The sequence below is a fragment of the Canis lupus genome, chromosome 30 (assembly GCF_011100685.1).
Source record: "Canis lupus familiaris isolate Mischka breed German Shepherd chromosome 30, alternate assembly UU_Cfam_GSD_1.0, whole genome shotgun sequence".
Lineage (NCBI taxonomy): Eukaryota > Metazoa > Chordata > Mammalia > Carnivora > Canidae > Canis > Canis lupus.
In genome coordinates this window covers 16,434,290-16,453,429 of record NC_049251.1, presented here as the reverse complement: position 1 = coordinate 16,453,429, position 19,140 = coordinate 16,434,290, and the positions used below count along the sequence as shown (strand labels likewise).

Sequence of the window (19,140 nt, the reverse complement as noted above, 5' to 3'; positions counted from 1 at the left end):
TGTCAAAGTAACTAAAAGAGGCTAAAGTTGACTGAGGGAAAGAAGGTTGGGAGAAGAGGCCAGAATGCAGGTAGGGACCAAGTCCCTGGCATAAGTCTGGGCAAATGGATTGCAGGTAAGACCATGATACATTTTTCTTTTTTTTCTTTTTAAAGACTTTATTTATTTATTCATAGACACAGAGAGAGAGAGAGAGGCAGAGACACAGGCAGAGGGAGAAGCAGGCTCCACGCAGGGAGCCCAACGTGGGACTCCATCCCGGGTCTGCAGGATCACACCCCAGACTGCAGGCGGTGCCAAACCACTGCGCCACTGGGGCTGCCCCCATAATACATTTTTCAGCATGAAATTTACATTCCATTTTTTTAAAAAAAGAAAATGTAATTAAGCAAGTGTCATGCTTGATCACAATTCAAGCAATTTGGCATCATCCATCTTCTACTGCATTCATGTTCCTATCCAGCTTTTGGTTGGCATTTAGTTTGTGATACCTTTCATAGAAGTCATATCATCTGAAGGAAAGGCCATTGCTCCTGCCCAACACAATTTCCCTACATGTTCTCTGGGCTGCTGGTGTAGAATTTGCATTTGGGCATTGACTTGAGGTTCCAGTGACTCACCAACCATATTAGGACACACCTAATCTGTCTGATAGTAGCAGCCTTCCTTTAAACTAGAGGTGCTGATATAAAAACTGAAATTTGAAGGGAAATTCTGGATTTCTATAAACTATCATTTTTATATTTAGTGCCTTTCTTTAAGTCTTTTATAAATACAACTGGACCTACATGTTTTCTCCTTTGCAAATTTTGTGTAGTGTGTGTGTTAATTCTTACTGTGAAGTCTGCTTACTGAAAAGTGGCAATCAACGAGGATGCACAAGCTCTACTTGGCACAGGCTGAGCTCTTGAGAACTCTGTTCTGAGATTTACACCTAAGAATGCATTTGGTAATGACATCTGTCAGATTGCAGGGGAAGCAGACTAGATAGAGGGCAATGTTGGACATTAGTGCAGCTACACAGTGACCTTGTTCAACTGATTCTCTGATCCTGTGGGGACTTTGGGCCTGGGATGGCCCTTCAGGATTGTCCCAAACTAAGGGAAGTGGACTGTACTTTCACCCCTGCCCATGAACCAGTTGTTGGATGCAGGCTGGGAGTGGTAGTGCTTGACTTTGGGCACAATGGTGCTCTTTGAACAAGCGCGAGTCCTGGAGAGGGTCCTGGATGAGAGCTTCAACTGCCAATGCTCCCAGCAGCTGAGGAATGAGCATCTCAGTCCTGAAGGGGGGATTTGGGTTGTCCATCACAGCATCCACTACACTTTGCATCATTACTGATAACAAAGCCTTACTCTTTTTATTTGTATAGAACAATTTGTATAGTATCACATCACATAATTTTCATGAGAACGCTGTGATACAGATACAGTAATCCTGTTCCTACACATGAAGACAGAGGCTCAGTGAGCCTATGTATAGAAAGATACATATAAAATAAACAGAAATAAACTAGGTTTATGGGATTTTTGCACTCTTACACTAGCCATTCAAGTTCAAGTTTTGAAAGAGTGCCTTACTTTATATCAGATGCTGTCTACTCGACCTTCTGCTCAGTTCTGTTAAACAAAGCATGTGGATCTCCCTTTTAAGGGTAATACTGACAATATTTTGTTCATCTGTTTTGAAAAGCATAACCTTGAGTTTTACTGAAGCTTGGGTGTGAAAACAATATTCACAGAAAGTGGTCTGAATGGTGTAGCGTAGATCTGTTGGTACCTCATTAGTCGAGGTTTAAGTTGTGGATTGAAATAGAACCTCAGAGAAAGCATTGCATACTTGAGTGATGGAAAATTGAGTGATTACATTTCCCTCCCTTCCTTAAAATCTGTTTTGTTTAAAAAAAAAAGGGAAATCAAGGTAGCATATGAAGTTTCTCTGCCTTTCTCCCTTCCTTCCTTCCTTCCTTCCTTCCTTCCTTCCTTCCTTCCTTCCTTCCTTCCTTCCTTCCTTCCTGAATAAGAGAAGAAGAGAAATTTATGACTGCATGGGCCCATTACTAGAAAGCAGGGAGAGCATGCAGTGGCGAGCTGAACCAATCTTCATCACCAAGGTGGCAAGATACTACTGGCTAACCTGTCAGCTTTCTGATAGGAAAGATAGGAACAATCTAGCAGCTTGTTCTGCTACTTGACTGCCTCATTGAATGGATATCTTACTGAATTAAATAAAACACCCCAGAAATGTTTATCAAAAAAAGTAGGATCTGAAAAGGAGGCAGTGGAAGGAAATGTGCTTTGATCAAAATCTCAGGATGACTGTGAAATGGTCGGGATTGAGGCTTATCTTTCCTTCATTCAAAAAGGCAACCGGGATGAGCACTGGGTGTTATTCTGTATGTTAGCAAATTGAACACCAATAAAAAAATAAATTTATAAAAAAAAATTGAAAAAAAAATAAAACAAAAAACAAAAAAACAAAACAAAAAGGCAACCGAATCACAAACTAGTTCCTAACAGTCTTCGGAGATAGTCTGAAAACAGTTTTTCAAATGCCATTTGTAATTGTGATTTGGTATTTTTAACATTGCCAGTTTGGAATTATAGCATTTAATAACCTACTGTCTAGGGCAGCCCGGGTGGCTCAGCGGTTTAGCTCCGCCTTCAGCCTGGGGTGTGATCCTGGACACCCGGGATCCAGTCCCACATCAGGCTCCCTGCATAGAGCCTGCTTCTCCCTATGCCTATGTCTCTGCCTCTCTCTCTGTGTCTCTCATGAATAAATAAATTAAATCTTAAAAAAAAAAACCTACTGTCTAGTCCGTACATCAACACAATACATGTTAGAACACCCCGCAGATAGAGGCATGCAATCACCCGTCTCCCTCCCCACACAGAACAAATCGCGCTGCGGTCAGAAAAGTGTTTAATCAAGGTTAAGTCCCACAAGGAATAAGTAAATCTTTAACAGGGACATACATACTCACCTTTATGTACCTATATAGCTTCTTTTTTTTTTTTAAAGCATTCTTTTTTTTTTTTTTTTTACTTTATTTATGATAGGCACACAGTGAGGAAGAGAGAGAGAGAGAGAGAGGCAGAGACACAGACAGAGGGAGAAGCAGGCTCCATGCAGGGAGCCTGACGTGGGACTCGATCCCGGGTCTCCAGGATCGCGCCCTGGGCCAAAGGCAGGCGCTAAACCGCTGCGCCACCCAGGAATCCCCTTATATAGCTTCTTAATGCTATTTTTCATTTCTCTTAAAGTTCTTATTTATGGAAACCCTTGCTTTCTAAATAGCCCTGGAATCAAGGGTAATTCTTTGTCATGAGGTTGCCAGGTTATATCAAGACTTACATAATTGTTATCATTTGGTATCCATAAGCAACCCTGTCACCCATCTACCAGTTATCTACTTCCCTATTTGCATCAGAGGCTATGGGAAGGTCCTTTTTAAATACTGGACACTTACACTCAATGTGCAGCATAATCTGAACCCTAGCTTTCTTCAGATTCAATCACATTAACACCTGATTTAAAGTGGATTTTGCTGGGGATCCCTGGGTGGCTCAGTGGTTTGGTGCCTGCCTTTGGCTCAGGGTGTGATCCTGGAGACCCGGGATCAAGTCCCACATCAGGCTCCCTGCATGGAGCCTGCTTCTCCCTCTGCCTGTGTCTCTGCCTCTCTCTCTCTCTCTCTCTCTGTGACTATCATAAATAAATAATTAATTAAAAAATTAAAAACAAAACAAAACAAATAGTCACGAAAATTCACAGCAACTGGATCAATCTTCATGATAAATGCCACTGTGCTGGTCTTTCGCATAGACTCCAGAATCTGATAGCTAGTTGGAAATCACGAACTCTTACTAGTCCACAAGCCCTGAGGCTGAAGTTCAAAGTACAGAGTTAAACTCTGTTGAATTGTAGCCACTGCAATATTTCTAAAACATCTCACTTTTATGTACTATGTTTAGGTGGTGTAAAAGAATAAGTGCCTTGGAAGTGAATAAACAACAAAAAAACCCGCATGGGCTCTGTTCCCAGCTCTCTGTTGCTAACCGGCCATGTGACTCTTGGGCAATTGATACCACCCTTCAGAGCCTTTGTTTTTTTAACCACATAAGATAAGCAGAAACTAGACCGTTTCTCAAAGCCTAGTCCTCAGACCATTTGCTTTAAAATCGTGGGAGGGAACTTGCTATAAAAATTCAGATTACCGGGTCAAACCACAGTTCTACTGATTCAGTGCTTTTGGGGGAAGGGGCTCAGAAATCTGTTTTTAATTTAATTTAATTTAATTTAATTTTATATTTTTAGAAATCTGTTTTTTTAAAATAAGGTTATCAAGCGATTCCTGTGCACATTAAAGTTTCTTTTCTAAACATTTTTGTTGAAGAATAACATACTCATTAAAGTTAGAAGATTATAGGATTAGGATTTCTCTCAGATTCCTTCCAACTTTAAAGAATTCTAGGGGCGCCTGGTTAGCTCACTTGGTTGGGCATCTGACCCTTAGTTTTGACTCAGGTCCTGATCTCAGGGTTAGGAGACAAGTCCTGTGTTGGTCTCTGTTTTCAGCCGGGAATCTGCTTGAAGAGGCTCTCTCTCTGTCCCTCTGCCTACTTCTTCTAATCTCCCTCTCTCAAATGAATCTTTAAAAAACAATTCTAAGAAGTCCATTCAGCACCTTTATACATAAGCATCTTTAAAAGCACCAAACTTTGGACTTCATGTTAACCTCCTTTGTAGGTCAGAGCGTAATTCTGCATGACATACCATGGTTTCTGAGTAATCGGGAAAGATGGAATGTTTTCCAAATGTGTGGCTTCTCTCAAAGGTCAATTTATTGCCAGAGTGCTGTTAGGTACACTGGATAGTTTGGTTCAAATTGGATCTGAGTGTCCACATTTCACATACTCTCCACATACACAGACCTAAACATAATGCTCAATGGCAGGGGACGATTGCCTGAGTGGGAAAGGGGATACCTGGTTGTGTTTCTGACTTGATTACAGAACCAATATCTGCAGTCCCTGACCTCCCTCACAGGGAGACTGAGGTACTATGCAGGTAAACAGCATTTAAATCCCCCCTCAAATAGGAAAAAGATCACTGTGATAATAACTCTTTGGAACCAAAAGGTTTAAGAGTCTTCCCGTTACTAAGAGGTTAAGTTGTCTCTTTTCCCAGGCAACTAGAAATTGTTGGGAATTTTCTTGAGGGGATCACTCTCTTTAAATAACTTGGCTGCCTTTAAGTTGATCTGCTTTTAAACATTTTCACAAAACCTTCATTTTCTGGATGATTTTATGCTACATAAAACAGGTGGGACAGTTTCTTGGTTTCCCATGAGCAAGCCAACATTTTTCTGCAACACTAGGCAAGATGCTTAGCTTGCCTCAGTTTTCTTAGTTATGAAATCTAGGGGGAGAGCAGAGGATGCTCCGCTCATCAATTCCAGCTCTAACACTACATCCGTGTAGAAGAATGCAGCACGATGGGATGTGGGGGTGGGTGGGAATTCATGGACTTTGAAATTGGATGGCAACTGGGCTGGGATTTTAAGATTCAGTTTTCTCAACTGTCTAACAACTGATACCAACTGTAATCTCTGAGAGTAATGAAAGCACTGAGCATAGGGGTTGGCACAGAAAGGCCTTCCTGGTTCTCTATTTCTTTATGGCTTTCAGCTCACACCTGGTTGGGCCTCCCCTTACTGACAGAGTGAGAAGCAACTCCTAGTCCTTATTCCCTTTCTAGGAAGGAAAAGCAGCAGTCCTGTGGGTCACAGGTTCTTGGTTTCTTCCTGGCCTGGTAACCACTAGAGCAAGAGGTTGCCACTTTCAGGTCTTGTTGAAGTGTGGCAAGAGGTAACTACAGAACCAAAGATCACTTTGGTTACAGAAGTAATGGGGGCTTCTAAGGGCACTGCAGCAGATCCCTAAAGTCTTCTTGGGGAGCAAGTGGGGTAACCTTCTCTCTGCAGGGAGAATCTAGAAAGGCATTTCAGAGCTGGAAGCAGCCGTGAAGATCCTCCATTAGAGGAGGAAACCAAGGAACAGAGAGGGAAAGTGACTTTCTCACGATCACATAACGAATCAAACAGCAGAGATGAGAACATTCTGTACGCTCTGGAGTTCACACAAGACTCTGCATTTTAATGCAGTTGTTGTCAGTATTTGCTTAAGAGCTTGGATTCTGGAGGCAGATAGCTCTGTGACCTGGGACATAAGCTCTGGCCTCAATGGTCTCATCTACGAAGCCGGATAGTAGACCCTCTCCGATGTTACGCTTAAAAGGCACACTTGGCGCTTAACACAGTGCCTGGCACGGCTTCCACAACGGGATGTTCTAAGGATCAGCGTTTTGGGGGAAGGGTTGCCAGCCCCTTCCTCTACACTTCCAGTTCGCATCTGCATCTGAACTTCCCTTTCCAACCCCCTACACCACGGCGTGGCGGGTTTGTCACGGTGCGGAGGAGCCCATCGCCAGGGCTGGCGCTCCCCGGGCTCACCTGGCGAGGCCAGCAGCACCTTCGCGCCGCAGCACTGGAAGCAGTGCAACAAAGACTTCCCGCGGATGTTGCAGTTGAGGCACGCCATGGCACAGCCCAGTTTGGCCAGCCCCAGCCACAGCCACACGTAGGCTGGGTGGTTGCCCATGAAGATCGCCACGCAGTCTCCCTGGCGCAGGCCGACGTGGTCGCGCAGCGCCCGCGCCACCTGGTTGCTGCGCCGGTCCACCTGCGCGTAGGTGAGCACCTCGTCGCGGAAGAGCAGGAACGGCTTGTGCGGCAGCTGGCGCGCTTTCTCCCTAAAGAGGTGCTGGATGGTGCGCACCGGCCGCCTCCGCCCGTAGCTGCGCACCTGCCGGGCCACGCTGGCCAACTGCAGAAAGTGCCGTACGTCCTGGAAGAAGTAGGGGCAGCAGAGGTTCACGGCGAGCGGCAGGAGCAGCAGCCCCGCCAGGGCCGTGTAGACGACGAGCAGCATGACGGTGGCGGGGCCGCCTGTCCCCGCGAGGACAGTGGGTGCGCTCGGGGCGTGCAGCGCGGCGGCGGGGAGGGCTGCGGGCGGACGGCAGGGGGCGGCGGCTGGGGCGACGGGGCGTCTGCGCTGCGGGCACCCGGGCGGCGCTCGGCAGGTAGACCGGAGGCGGGACTGCGGGGGCGCGGGGCGCGTGCGGCCCGCTGAGCCCGCCCTTTTGTGGGTGTGCAGCCACCTGGGCGCGGGCCGCCCCAGGGAGGAGGATGCTTGGCGGCTCGGAGCTGGAGCGAGGCGGGGGGTGGGGGGGGGCTGTGGGTCTGCCTTGTGACCCAAGTACTTTAAACTTTGGAGCCACAGCTACCTTGTCAAAATGGTGATGACCAGACGCACTTAGCCGACGTTGGGATCAGAGGAGTTATTGTAGGCGTAGGGTTCTTCACTGCTACCACCAGCAGAAGGCCTTCTAGAAATGACGCACTGGGGGGTCCCTGGGTGGCGCAGCGGTTTAGCGCCTGCCTTCGGCCCAGGGCGCGATCCTGGAGTCCGGGGATCGAGTCCCACATCAGGCTCCCTGCATGGAGCCTGCTTCTCCCTCTGCCTCCCTTTCTCTCTCTATCATGAAGAAATAAAAAATTAAAAAAAAAAAACACCTTAGAAATGACGCACTGTTAGTATTAGTAAAGCGCCTTATAAATGTGAGAGAGTCTGGTTATTAATCAGTCATGGGGAGCAGGTGCCACTGGTCCCAGAGGCTTTCCACCTCGTCTCTCCCTGTTTTTCAGATTTGTACATCCCCACCCCCTCCTCCCCCGCCGCCCAGTTGCTGGGCAGTCTAATGTGACAAGGATTTTCAAGGTTGAACAGAAGCCACCAGCGGTTGTCACCCTGACCTCATCCCAGTCCCTGGGCTGTGGGTAGGGACAGGACACTCTGGTAGGAGTTGGCCCGGGCGGGCCCAGCCAGCCCAGACTGGGGGTGAGGTAGGGTCACTGACGCTCTGCCAGCTGAAATCAAGCTCTGGCCATATTAGACTTCTCTTTGTCTGTTTGACTTTTAATATTTCATCCTAAGTGATTTTTTTCTCTCTTATATGTTGAAGAAAATGGTGTTAGCCCAATTCAACAGACATTTACTAAGGGGTTCTAACAGGAGGAAATTGAGTAGGCAATCCCATTTCTCAAAAGCCTTTTTTAAAAACAAAAACAACTCCCCCCCCCATACCCCCCACCCCGGCCGTGATCCTGTCTTTTAATTTCCCTTAGTGCTGCTTCTGTAAAGTGAGTACTTGCTGCTTGCTACCGAAGGGGGTCAGGATCTAAGGAAATCAGTGTTCTACTTTCTTCCTCTCCTGTCTTCCTGCATTCATCCATCTTATGCTTGTGGGATAACCACAAGTAATGAACACCTATTCCTGCCCCACACTCTGCTAGGGACTTCCTTATAATATATTTTTGGAGCCTCATAGTCATCTAAAGGTGGCACTTTCATGCTCATTTACAGACAGGAAAAGGACACTTAGGTAAATTAAGGCAGCTAGTGGGTGACGTCTGAGTTTTGAAACTGATATCTGTTTGGCCCCAGGGCCCTCCCTTAACAACCACTTTACCCTCTTTTTATTCCTGGGACCTGCTCAATCAACTCTTCCTTTGCCTTTTCCTGAATCTTTCATGGCAGATCCAGCTATCCTGCAGTGATTGGTTGCATCATTTCTCTGGGGATGGGTAGGAGGCTTTGGTTATCCCTGAGGAGTAGGCCGTAGTGTTAATCAAAGGAGTCGTCGGACAGAAACTGGGACTCCTGGGTGGCTCAGCGGTTAAGTGTCTGCTTTCAGCTCGGGGTGTGATCCTGGAATCCCAGGATCGAGTCCCACATTGGGCTCTCTGCGTGGAGCTGCTTCTCCCTCTGCTTCTCCCTCTGCCTCTGTCTCTGCCTTTGACTCTGTCTCTCATGAATAAATAAATAAAATCTTAGAGAAAAAAGAAACTATTCTTGTTGGCACTTCTTTCACGTTGAAGCTCAGAGCCAGCCCTAGCCTTCTCTTTACATTCCAGTACCACCCCTGTGGCCTCTGTCTGGAGAACTCCTCTTGGGCTATGGAGGGGCTTCACAGATGTCACTCAACTTCATGGCTAGTTACTTAGCCTCCTAGACCCCTCTTGTCATGTCTTTGAATAGCTACTCTCCAGAGAGCTAGCCCCCTTTTTTCCCTCTTATTCTGAGGATTGCTTTAGCCTTGTGCATCAGCAGTTCTTCAGGCACAAATGAAAGAAGACAAGACCCAAACTGGCTTACATAGAAATAGGAATTTAAGCAGTAACCATAGAGTCTGGGGGTAGGACAGGCTTTGGATGAGCCTTCATTGATGTCTTAAGTGCTAGGACCTGGACCCCTTTTCCCTTCTACCACTTCTTGGCTCCACCTCCTCAGGTCTCATGGAGGCTCTCCCATCATCATCCAAAGATGACTGTCAACTAACCCTTTAGGGTTACATGCTTCCCATGTCAACTTCAGACAGAAACATAAGAATCTTTTTTTAAGTGGCACCTGGGGGACTCAGTGGTTGAGGGTCTGCCTTTGGCTCAGGTAGTGATCCTGGGGTCCTGGGATTGAGTCCTGCATCGGGCTTCCTGCATGGAGCCTGCTTCTCCCTCTGCCTGTGTCTGTCTGTCTGTCTCTCTCTCTGTGTCTCTCATGAATGAATAAATACAATCTTAAAAAAAAAAAGAAAAAATTTTTTAGGAGTTCTTATTTAAAGAAAAAATAAAATCTCTGATTGGGTTATGTGCCCATCTCCAGACTGATCTTTGTGGTCTAGGGAACAGAAATGTTGATTACTTTAAGCCAATCAAGGCTCACCCACAGAGCTGGAGTAGAGTTAATATTACATATCTTGGAATGCTTTTTCCCAATGATTCTAGCGCTTCAAGCTTGGGGTCCACCTTGCACTCTTCCACCGGGCGAATAGTCTTCCTGGAACTACTGCTATCATCTTATATCTCCACTGCTCAGTCATCTTCAGTGGCTTCTCATTGCTTCCCATCTTCTCCAATTATATATGAACAGCATGCTTGCATGTACTTGGACTGGAGCTGATCACATGCTCTGGGTCCTGCCTGGTAGGGGAGGAGGAGAGGTAGAGGAGATCAGTAGCTTTGCACATCGGTTACTCATTCTAGAAACATCTGCTCAGAAGCTCTGGTTAATAAATGAAGTTCAAACTTTATTTTCTGAGTCTTCTGAACCTACTTGAACTTTCACTGCACTCAACAAATATTTATTGAGTTTCCACTATAAGCAGACCATTACTAGGCACTAAATATTTTAAAATGGACCAAAACTTAATTCCAACTACTCCTTTCTAAAAACACTTTATTTTAGCAAATCTGCTCTACACTCTCCAAAAAACAAACAAATACTCTGCACATTCCTCTCTTTTTATTTTTTAATTTTTTAATTTTAATTTTATTTTTTTTTACATTCCTCTCTTAATGTCTTTGTTCTGGCTTCTTTCAAACACCCTTAGTCTTTCTCTCTAGATCTTAATTCTCCTTTAAGGCAATAATTCCCAGATATCTGGATTTCTCAGCCCAGTAGCATTTCAAAACAAAGTTAGGAACCCCAAATAAAATACCAACTTTTACATTTTCTTTTTTTTTTTTTCTCATTAAACTTTTGTTTTAATGGGTCTCAAAATTCTGTGACAGATTTTTGGTCAAGTTGTTTCCATTAAAAAGTACTGATTTTAAAAACTAATAACTTAAAACTGCCACACACACACACAAAAACAAAACAAAACAAAACAAAACAAAAAAAACAAATGGTCCACAAAACATTCTCCTTTCCTTCTGAAGGTTTTACGATGTATTGTTATCATTAACCAGTCTTTTACTATTAAACTTAAATGGCCAATTGACACAAACAGTTCTGAGACCGTTCTTCCACCACTGATTAAGACTGGGGTGGCAGGTATTGGGGCTAATATTCATTTACCCTTCTGAGCTTTCTGGGCAGACTTGGTGACCTTGCCAGCTCCAGCTGCCTTCTTGTCCACTGCTTTGATGACACCCACAGCAACCGTCTGTCTCATGTCACGAACAGCAAAACGGCCCAGAGGAGGATAGTCAGAGAAGCTCTCAACACACATAGGTTTGCCAGGAACCATATCAACAATGGCAGCATCCCCAGATTTCAAGAACTTGGGACCATCTTCCAGCTTCTTTCCAGAACTACGATCTATCTTTTCCTTCAGCTCAGCAAACTTGCAAGCAGTGTGAGCTGTGACAATCCAGCACAGGTGTATATCCAGCACTGATTTGGCCTGGATGATTCAGGATAATCACCTGAGCTGTGAAGCCAGCTGCTTCCATTGGTGGGTCATTTTTGCTGTCACCAGTCACGTTGCCACGACAAACATCTTAGATACATTCTTGACGTTGAAGCCCACATTGTCCCCAGGAAGAGCCTCACTCAAAGCTTCATGGTGCATTTCAACAGACTTTACTTCAGTTGTAACATTGACTGGAGCAAAGGTGACCACCATGCCAGGCTTAAGAACACCAGTCTCCACTCGACCCACTGGGACAGTACCAATACCACCAATTCTGTAGACATCTTGGAGAGGCAGATACAAGGGCTTATCAGTTGGACGAGTTGGTGGCAGAATGCAATCCAGACCTTCAAGCAGTGTGGTTCCACTGGCATTCCCATCTTTATGGGTGACTTTCCATCCCTTGAACCAAGGCATGTTAGCACTTGGCTCCAGCATGTTGTCACAATTCCAACCAGAAATTGGCACAAATGCCACTGTGTTGGGGTTGTAGCCAATTTTCTTAATGTAGGTGCTGACTTCCTTAACAATATCCTCGTATCTCTTCTGGCTGTAGGGTGGTTCAGTGGAATCCATTTTGTTAACACCAACAATTAGTTGTTTTACACCCAGTGTGTAAGCCAGAAGGGCATGCTCATGGGTCTGCCCATTCTTGGAGATACCTGCTTCAAATTCACCAACACCAGCAGCAACGATCAGGACAGCACAGTCAGCCTGAGATGTGCCTGTAATCATGTTTTTGATAAAGTCTCTGTGTCCTGGGGCATCAATGATGGTCACATAATACTTGCTGGTCTCGAATTTCCACAGGAGATATTAATGGTGATACCACGTTCACGTTCAGCTTTCAATTTATCCAAGACCCAGGCATACTTGAAGGAGCCTTTTCCCATCTCAGCAGCCTCTTTCTCAAATTTTTCGATAGTTCTTTTGTCGATCCCACCACATTTGTAGATCAGATGGCCAGTAGTGGTAGACTTGCCCGAATCTACGTGTCCAATGACGATGATGTTGATGTGAGTCTTTTCCTTTCCCATTTTGGTTTAGGTTTAGCGGTGGTTTTCACGACACCTGTGTTCTGGCTGCAAACTTGTTGCGAAAAAGCTACATTTTCAAGTAAAAACAATTCCCTGCCCACCAACTATAGTCTGTGCTTTTTTTTTTTTTTTTTGGTTATTATTTCATCAAAGAATGACATTTTTAGCACTAAAAAGGAAAGTATACCTGAACCAGACACTCAGAAATGGTTCACCTTACATTACGTATTTACATTATGTATTTTGCCACAGAAATATACAAAACAGGGAGGGACCCTTGGGTGCTCAGTGGTGGAGCATCTACTTTCCCCTCAGGTCGTGATCTCAGGGTCCTGGGATCGAGTCCTGCCTTGGGCTACGCACAAGGAGCCTGCTTCTCCCTCTGCCTGCATTTCTGCCTCTCTCTCTGTATCTCTCATGAATAAATAAATAAATAAAGTCTTTAAAAAAATCCTCTAGCCCCCGAGGATCTATCTCTTGTGAACCTATAAACCCACCTACACAGCTTGGTTTTTGGTTTTGTGTCTGTTAGTTTTGCCTTCCCAAATAGAATTCAACTTTCCAGAATGAAGTCATGGAAAAAAGCATGGGACTTGACGTCAGAAGACCTGGGTTCAAGTCTGGCTGACATCTTGCCTTTAGGTGACTTACCCGAACGCTCATGGTATCTTGTGTTACTTTTGTAGGCCTTGAGGTACTTGGTACGTAGGGACTATAGTCGGCAAAGATGTGTAAGTTATGAAGCCTGCTGACTTTTTTGTGACAATTCTTAGTACAAGTAGGAGTTTTGTAATTGGCTCATTTAGTGGCTTATGAGAAGGTTTATCTCCACTGTGTTGTTTTCCATGAGTCAGTCACATTTCTTGAAATGAGGGGTGCCTGCTATCCTGTGGAATAGCCAGCACGGTGGCATTTGGGTACAGGTGTACAGAATATTCAGGTATTCAGAAAGGGAAATGGTAAGAGGTCAGCGGGGATGGCGAAAGCTGAGATTGGCCCTTCTTTCGGTGGACAAAGGACAGGGGAAACTGAGGACAATAGGTAGTTGGTATTAGACATGAGGGACCAGGACTCCTCCTTTTTTACTTTTTGCATCCTAGTTGTGCTTGCTAACTACACAATCAAGACGAAATACAATTTGGAAAAAAGGTGTTTGTCCTCACTAGTTCTAACCAGAATCTCTTTGATTTGGTGTGTAATCCTAGTGAAATGATTATTGCTTCTAGTGATCATGTATGTGCCTCACAAGATTTTTTTCTGCTCATTGGACAGCCTTCTCTCCTTTCAACATCCCATTACAAGCCACAACTCCCCTTCCCTGTCACTCTACTCTGTGCTTAAATGGGTTGATTAATTATTTACTTTTTAGTTTCTTTGCTCTTATATCTTACCTTCTCCTGAAATCTCTTCTTCTTGTTTAGTTCTTTTTTTTTTTTTTTTAAATTGAAGTATAGTTGACACACCATGCTACATTAGTTTTGGCTGTACCTTCTTGTCTGATTGTTAAATGTTAAAGTTCTTTGGGCTGTATCTTCACTTTTTTTTTTTTTTTTTGGAGGTAAAAGATTAAAACTACTCTCTCATCACAACAAAAGCCAAAAGGCCTCTTGCTTTGCCCTTGAGCAACCTAGAGAAACTGAACTCTGTTGTAAAACATTAAAGTATCATGGAAGTATCCATGTCCAGTGCTGCTACATCAATTCGTACTGCTGTTCCACCAGTCCCAATCCTGAAGCCACAACAATTCCTTGGTTAGAAAAAGGGGAAAAAAATCGGGAAGAAGCTATTCAAGATGTAAGGAAGGTGTGTCTTTTTATTTTTTAATTTTTATTTATTTATTTATTTGGAAGGTGTGTCTTTAGTGGGAGAACTGCCGGCTGTCAGAGGACTTCCTGCTAATGTGTTTGAAGATTTTGTACTTCTCAACTTTCTTGGCTTTCTGGTATGCAAAGCTGCCGCCACCTCCTCTCTTTTTAAGCTTGCCATCATTGCTGTTCACGTTCAGATCAACAAAAGGAGGCACCTTGAAACCTAAAGGACAGAGCAACTTGAGGCAAATTTAAGTTATTAAATTGAAGATCTGTTTCAGAGAATGGGAATCATATGCTCAAATGTAGGACTTATATGCCTTCTGCACTGACTTATGAAGGAAGTAGTTCTTTTAAATCAGTTTTTCAAGCTGAGACTGAATGTCAGAAATCTTGGAGCAGGAAAACTCAAATTCACTTAATGGAACCTTGGATTGCTTCAAGTAAGGAAGGAAACCCAACTCTTCAGGGCGTAAGATGAGCAAGGCGTGACCTCTTCCGTTTAGGCCTCTGGCTGTCCTTCCCACACGAATATATTCCTTGGGGTCACCTGGAGGGTCATACTGAACAATCCAATCGACTTCAGGAATATCTAGCCCTCTAGCTGCCATGTCTGTACACAACAATATCCCTGAATCAGCATTGCAGAACTGGAAGAATGTGGTTGTACGCTTATTTTGCCTCTGCCTTCCATGAATGGCCAAGACAGGCAAATCGATGTAGTTCAGCAACTCATAGTGGTATTTCATGGACTTACAGGATGAAAAGAAGACCATCACTTTCTTCTTCCGGTTCTTCTTAAGGAATGTAAAGAACAGAAGGAACCTCTTTTCTGAGGGACAAGCAACATATCCCTGCTCAAGACCATCCACTGTCGCATTAGCTTTATCTTCATCAACACCAACATACAATGGCTCCTTTTTCAAAGAAATCCTTGCCAAGTCTTCAACTTTTCGAATTTGTGTGGCAGAAAAGAGCATGGTTTGCCTGCGTGTTGGCAGAAGTTTAATAATTTGTTTTAATTCCTCTTCAAACCCAACATCCAAGATACGATGAGCCTCATCAATAACCAGACATTGTAGATTTTTATACATAAAACCTGGGGTATTCTGCATGTGGCCCAGCAGACCGCCTGGTGTGGCCACAATGATGTTGATCCTGTTATCAAGTTTCTGTGTTTCAGCAGATCTGTTGCTGCCACCCATTATTAACCCGTATGTGTGAACATGGTGTGTCATTAACTCTTTAAGAACACCCAAAGTCTGCATGGCCAGTTCCCTAGTAGGTGAGAGGATAAGAACTCCTGTTTATTCCTAGGCATGAACTTTTAACTTGACAATGAGTTCGACTGCAGGAATGAGAAATGCCAGCGTTTTGCCACTGCCTGTTTTTGCGGCCGCAAGGAGATCCCTGTCTTCCAGAAGTGGTCTGATACTTTTATGCTGAATTTCAGTCATGTTTGTAAAACCCAATTCTTTTATTGCCTTCAGAGTGTTCTCATTGACAAGATCAGAAAGAGAAGCAAATGAAGTATCCTCAAAAGCTCCTGTCAGTCCCAGGAGTAGGCTGGGCACTTCACTGTCCTCCTCCTCATCATCTGGCTTCTCCACATTGTTTTCTGTCTCTTCAGGAGCCTGGGTCCTTTCTTCAGAGTCCCCTTCGTCTTGTTTTCGATTTTTTTTTATCAGGCCCAGTGTCATCCATCATTTTTCTCTTTTTCTTCTTCTTTTTTTCTGATTCTGAATTGGGAGGCTGTGTTGCTGCTTCTCCAATGATTATTATGGTAGATTTCTTTCTTTCTTTCTTTCTTTCTTTCTTTCTTTCTTTCTTTCTTTCTTTCTTTCTTTCTTTCTTTCTTTCATTCGTACAGTTTCCACTGTTTCTTTAGCTACCTCTCCATTCTGGGCTTCTGACGAGCCCATGTTCACAGTTTTAGAGATTTTTTAACCTTCCCACCTCCCACTGTTTCTTCAGACACATCTCCATTTTGTGTTTCTGATAAGTTCACATCTGAGGCCCCCTGGAGCTTCAAGTTTCGCTGGTACAACTTGAGATTCTGTTTCTCTTCTTGTGCAGGAGTTTCATGGGTAGATGGGACATGTTGCCTGTAAGTGCCTTCACTGCAGCGCCACCATTCGGCTACCGGGTTGACCTGTATCTTCACTTTTCTTCTGTTTTTCTCTCTAGGTGGTCTTACTTGTTCCTGTTGATGCTGAAGACCCCCCCTGTCTGAATATTCAGCCCTCGCCTCTCTCCTGAGTGCCAGATCTCATCTGATAATGGCAAACTGAACACTTCCAGATGAATTTACTTATTCAGTCACTCATGTTTAAAATTTATTCATTTAGCATTTATTTAAAATGTACTGGATACACACTACTTCACAGGGAAAAAAGTAGGGTGGATATTATTCTTATTTTCAGATGAGTGAATTAAGATTCAGGGAAGTTAACCAACATGTGGAACATCACACACAGCAAGTAGGTTAATTATGGAGCAGGGACTATAACCTGTTTTTCTTTCTTTTTTTTTTTAATAGAATTTTTTAAAAAAATATTTTATTTATTTACGATAGTCACACAGAGAGAGAGAGAGAGGCAGAGACACAGGCAGAGGGAGAAGCAGGCTCCATGCACTGGGAGCCCAATGTGGGATTTGATCCCAGGTCTCCAGGATCACGCCCTGGGCCAAAGGCAGGCACCAAACCACTGCACCACCCAGGGATCCCTATAACCTGTTTTTCAATTCTCAGGTGTCATGGGTTGAATGATGCTTCCTCCACCATACCCCCCCCCCCCAAATATATCTACTCAGTAGAGGCCTTGAATCTGTGAAAGTGACCTTATTTAGAGAAAGGATCTTTCAGATGTGATTAAGGATCTTGAGATGAGATCATACTGCACTAGGGTGGGCCTTAAATCTAATGACAAGTGTCTTTAGAGGAGAAACGAAAGGGGAAAGACACATAGAAGGGAAGGGAAGGGGATGTGAAAATGGATGCAGAGATGGGAGTGATGCCCCTGTAATCCAAGGGATGCTGAAGATTGCTGTCAGCCACTGGGTGACAGCAAGGGTGGGAATGGATTCTCTCCCAGAGCCTTCAGAAGGAACTGGTCCTGCCAATATCTTGATTTCGAACTTCTGTCCTCCAGAACTGTGAGAGAATAAATTTCTGTTGTTTTTAGCCAATCAGTTTGTGGTAATTTGTCACAGAAGCCCTAGGAAACTAATATACTAAGCCATATTGTGTTTCAAATAAATTAGGATTCCTACCTCAAGACTGAGCTGCACAGTCCAGTTGTCAACAAAAGAGGAAAAAGTATGAAGATCTGAAGGAAGTCCTACTGAGTTTACTGGAACAATAAGAATCTTCATGTAATAGCCTCATGGAGAGTAAAATTGTGACCTCATGGAGAGTAAAATTGTGACCTGGGCAACTGGCTTCCCCACACCTAAAACTCATGGATAATTTGCTGTTAGGGTGATTCAACTCTTCTCTATCACTGTTTTGTAGGTCCTGCCACAAATTTTTCCCTCAGTTCTGTAAATTATTTCCCCTCCCTGTTGCATGGATTTTGTTTAAAATCATGTCTTCTGTTGCCTAATGGCATGTAATTTCCTTCTCCTTCAAAATCTTTCATGGTCATTGTACTTAAGTACTCACTAATAGTGACTTGGCAATTTTCCTTTAAAGGGATCTTGGGTATGGTAAAACACATCTATTAGCTTATCTTACCTTTCTTTTCTTTTTATTTCAGATTATGATGTCTTCATTGAGGTCTTCTGACTATCATACACAGCAGTTGTGGAAAACTAACTTCCATTAACTAATAAATTATAATTCATAATTTAGCATTTACTCACGTGGCAAGATTATTTGTGTAGATTCAAGTTTTTGTCTAATATCACAGCCCTTCTGCCTGACAAGCTTCCTCTAACATTTCTTGAATTGTAGATATCCTGGCAATGAATTATTTCAGCATTAGTTTTTCTGAAAAAATCTATTTAACCTTCATTTTTGAATGGTATTTTCCCTGGGTAGAGAATTCTAGTATTGACAGTTTTATTCTTTGATACTTTCAAGATGCCACTTTCTTGTCTTCTGCATTGCATAGTTTCTGATGGCTGTAATTCTTTTTTCTTTCTTTCTTTGTAGGTAGTTCCCTGCCCCTGGGGTATCTTCAAGATTTTCTCTTTATTTTTGGTTTTCAGGAGTTAGACTAGGTGTGTGTGTGTGTGTGTGTGTGTGTGTGTGTGTGTGTGTGTGTTTAGTTTATCCTGCCTGGGATTCTGTGAACTTCTGGGTCTACAGCTTGATCTCTTTCATAATTTTGGAAAAATTTTTGGTCATTGTCTCTTCAAATATTTCTTCTCCCGTATTATCTGTCTCTCCCTCCACCTTCCCCTCTCCCTCCCTCCCCTCTCTTCCTTCCTTCCTTCCTTCCTTCCTTCCTTCCTTCCTTCCTTCCTTCCTTCCTATGACTCCAATTATTCATATAATGAGCCATTTGATCTTATCTAACAGTTTTTCTGATGCAGAATAAGTTTTTTATTCACTCTTTCTTTTCGTGTTTCAGTTTGGATAATTTCTTGATCTATCTTCAAATTTTACTGAGTTTTTTTCCCTCAACTGTAACGAATCTATATCTAAATAATTCTTCATTTCTGGTATTGTGTTTTTTATTTCTAGCGTTTCCATTTGACCCTTTCTTACAATATTCATTTATACTGATATTCCCCATATGCTCATACTTTTTTTAAAAAATGGCTGTTACTCTAAAGAGCTCTTCCATGTAGTTCTTTCCTACCTACCTGCATGGACTGTGTCATGATCAAAGAGCTCTTCAAAGCTTAATACCCATATATATATGTAGCCCCCCCCACCTGACCTTTGTTTCATTATAATGTTAGTCATAGTAACTAAGAAAATAAGTCTGGTCCTGAATTTCTTCAAGACAGAGGAGGTCAGTTATCTAAGA

At 43.5% G+C, this 19,140-nt stretch overlaps 1 protein-coding gene and 1 pseudogene across 1 annotated transcript in view; both read right to left on the bottom strand.

Moving 5' to 3' along the window:
* SLC27A2 (solute carrier family 27 member 2) overlaps window positions 1-7,086 on the bottom strand; it is a 40,825-nt gene extending 33,739 nt beyond the window's left edge. The window contains exon 1 of the mRNA XM_038580393.1: window positions 6,518-7,086. Coding sequence (XP_038436321.1) covers window positions 6,518-6,995 — 478 coding nt within the window. The 5' untranslated portion in view covers window positions 6,996-7,086. The remainder of the gene's footprint in view (window positions 1-6,517) is intronic.
* Window positions 7,087-14,211: 7,125 nt separating this feature from the next.
* Window positions 14,212-16,261, bottom strand: LOC100688071 (annotated as a pseudogene).
* Window positions 16,262-19,140: the final 2,879 nt, after the last annotated feature.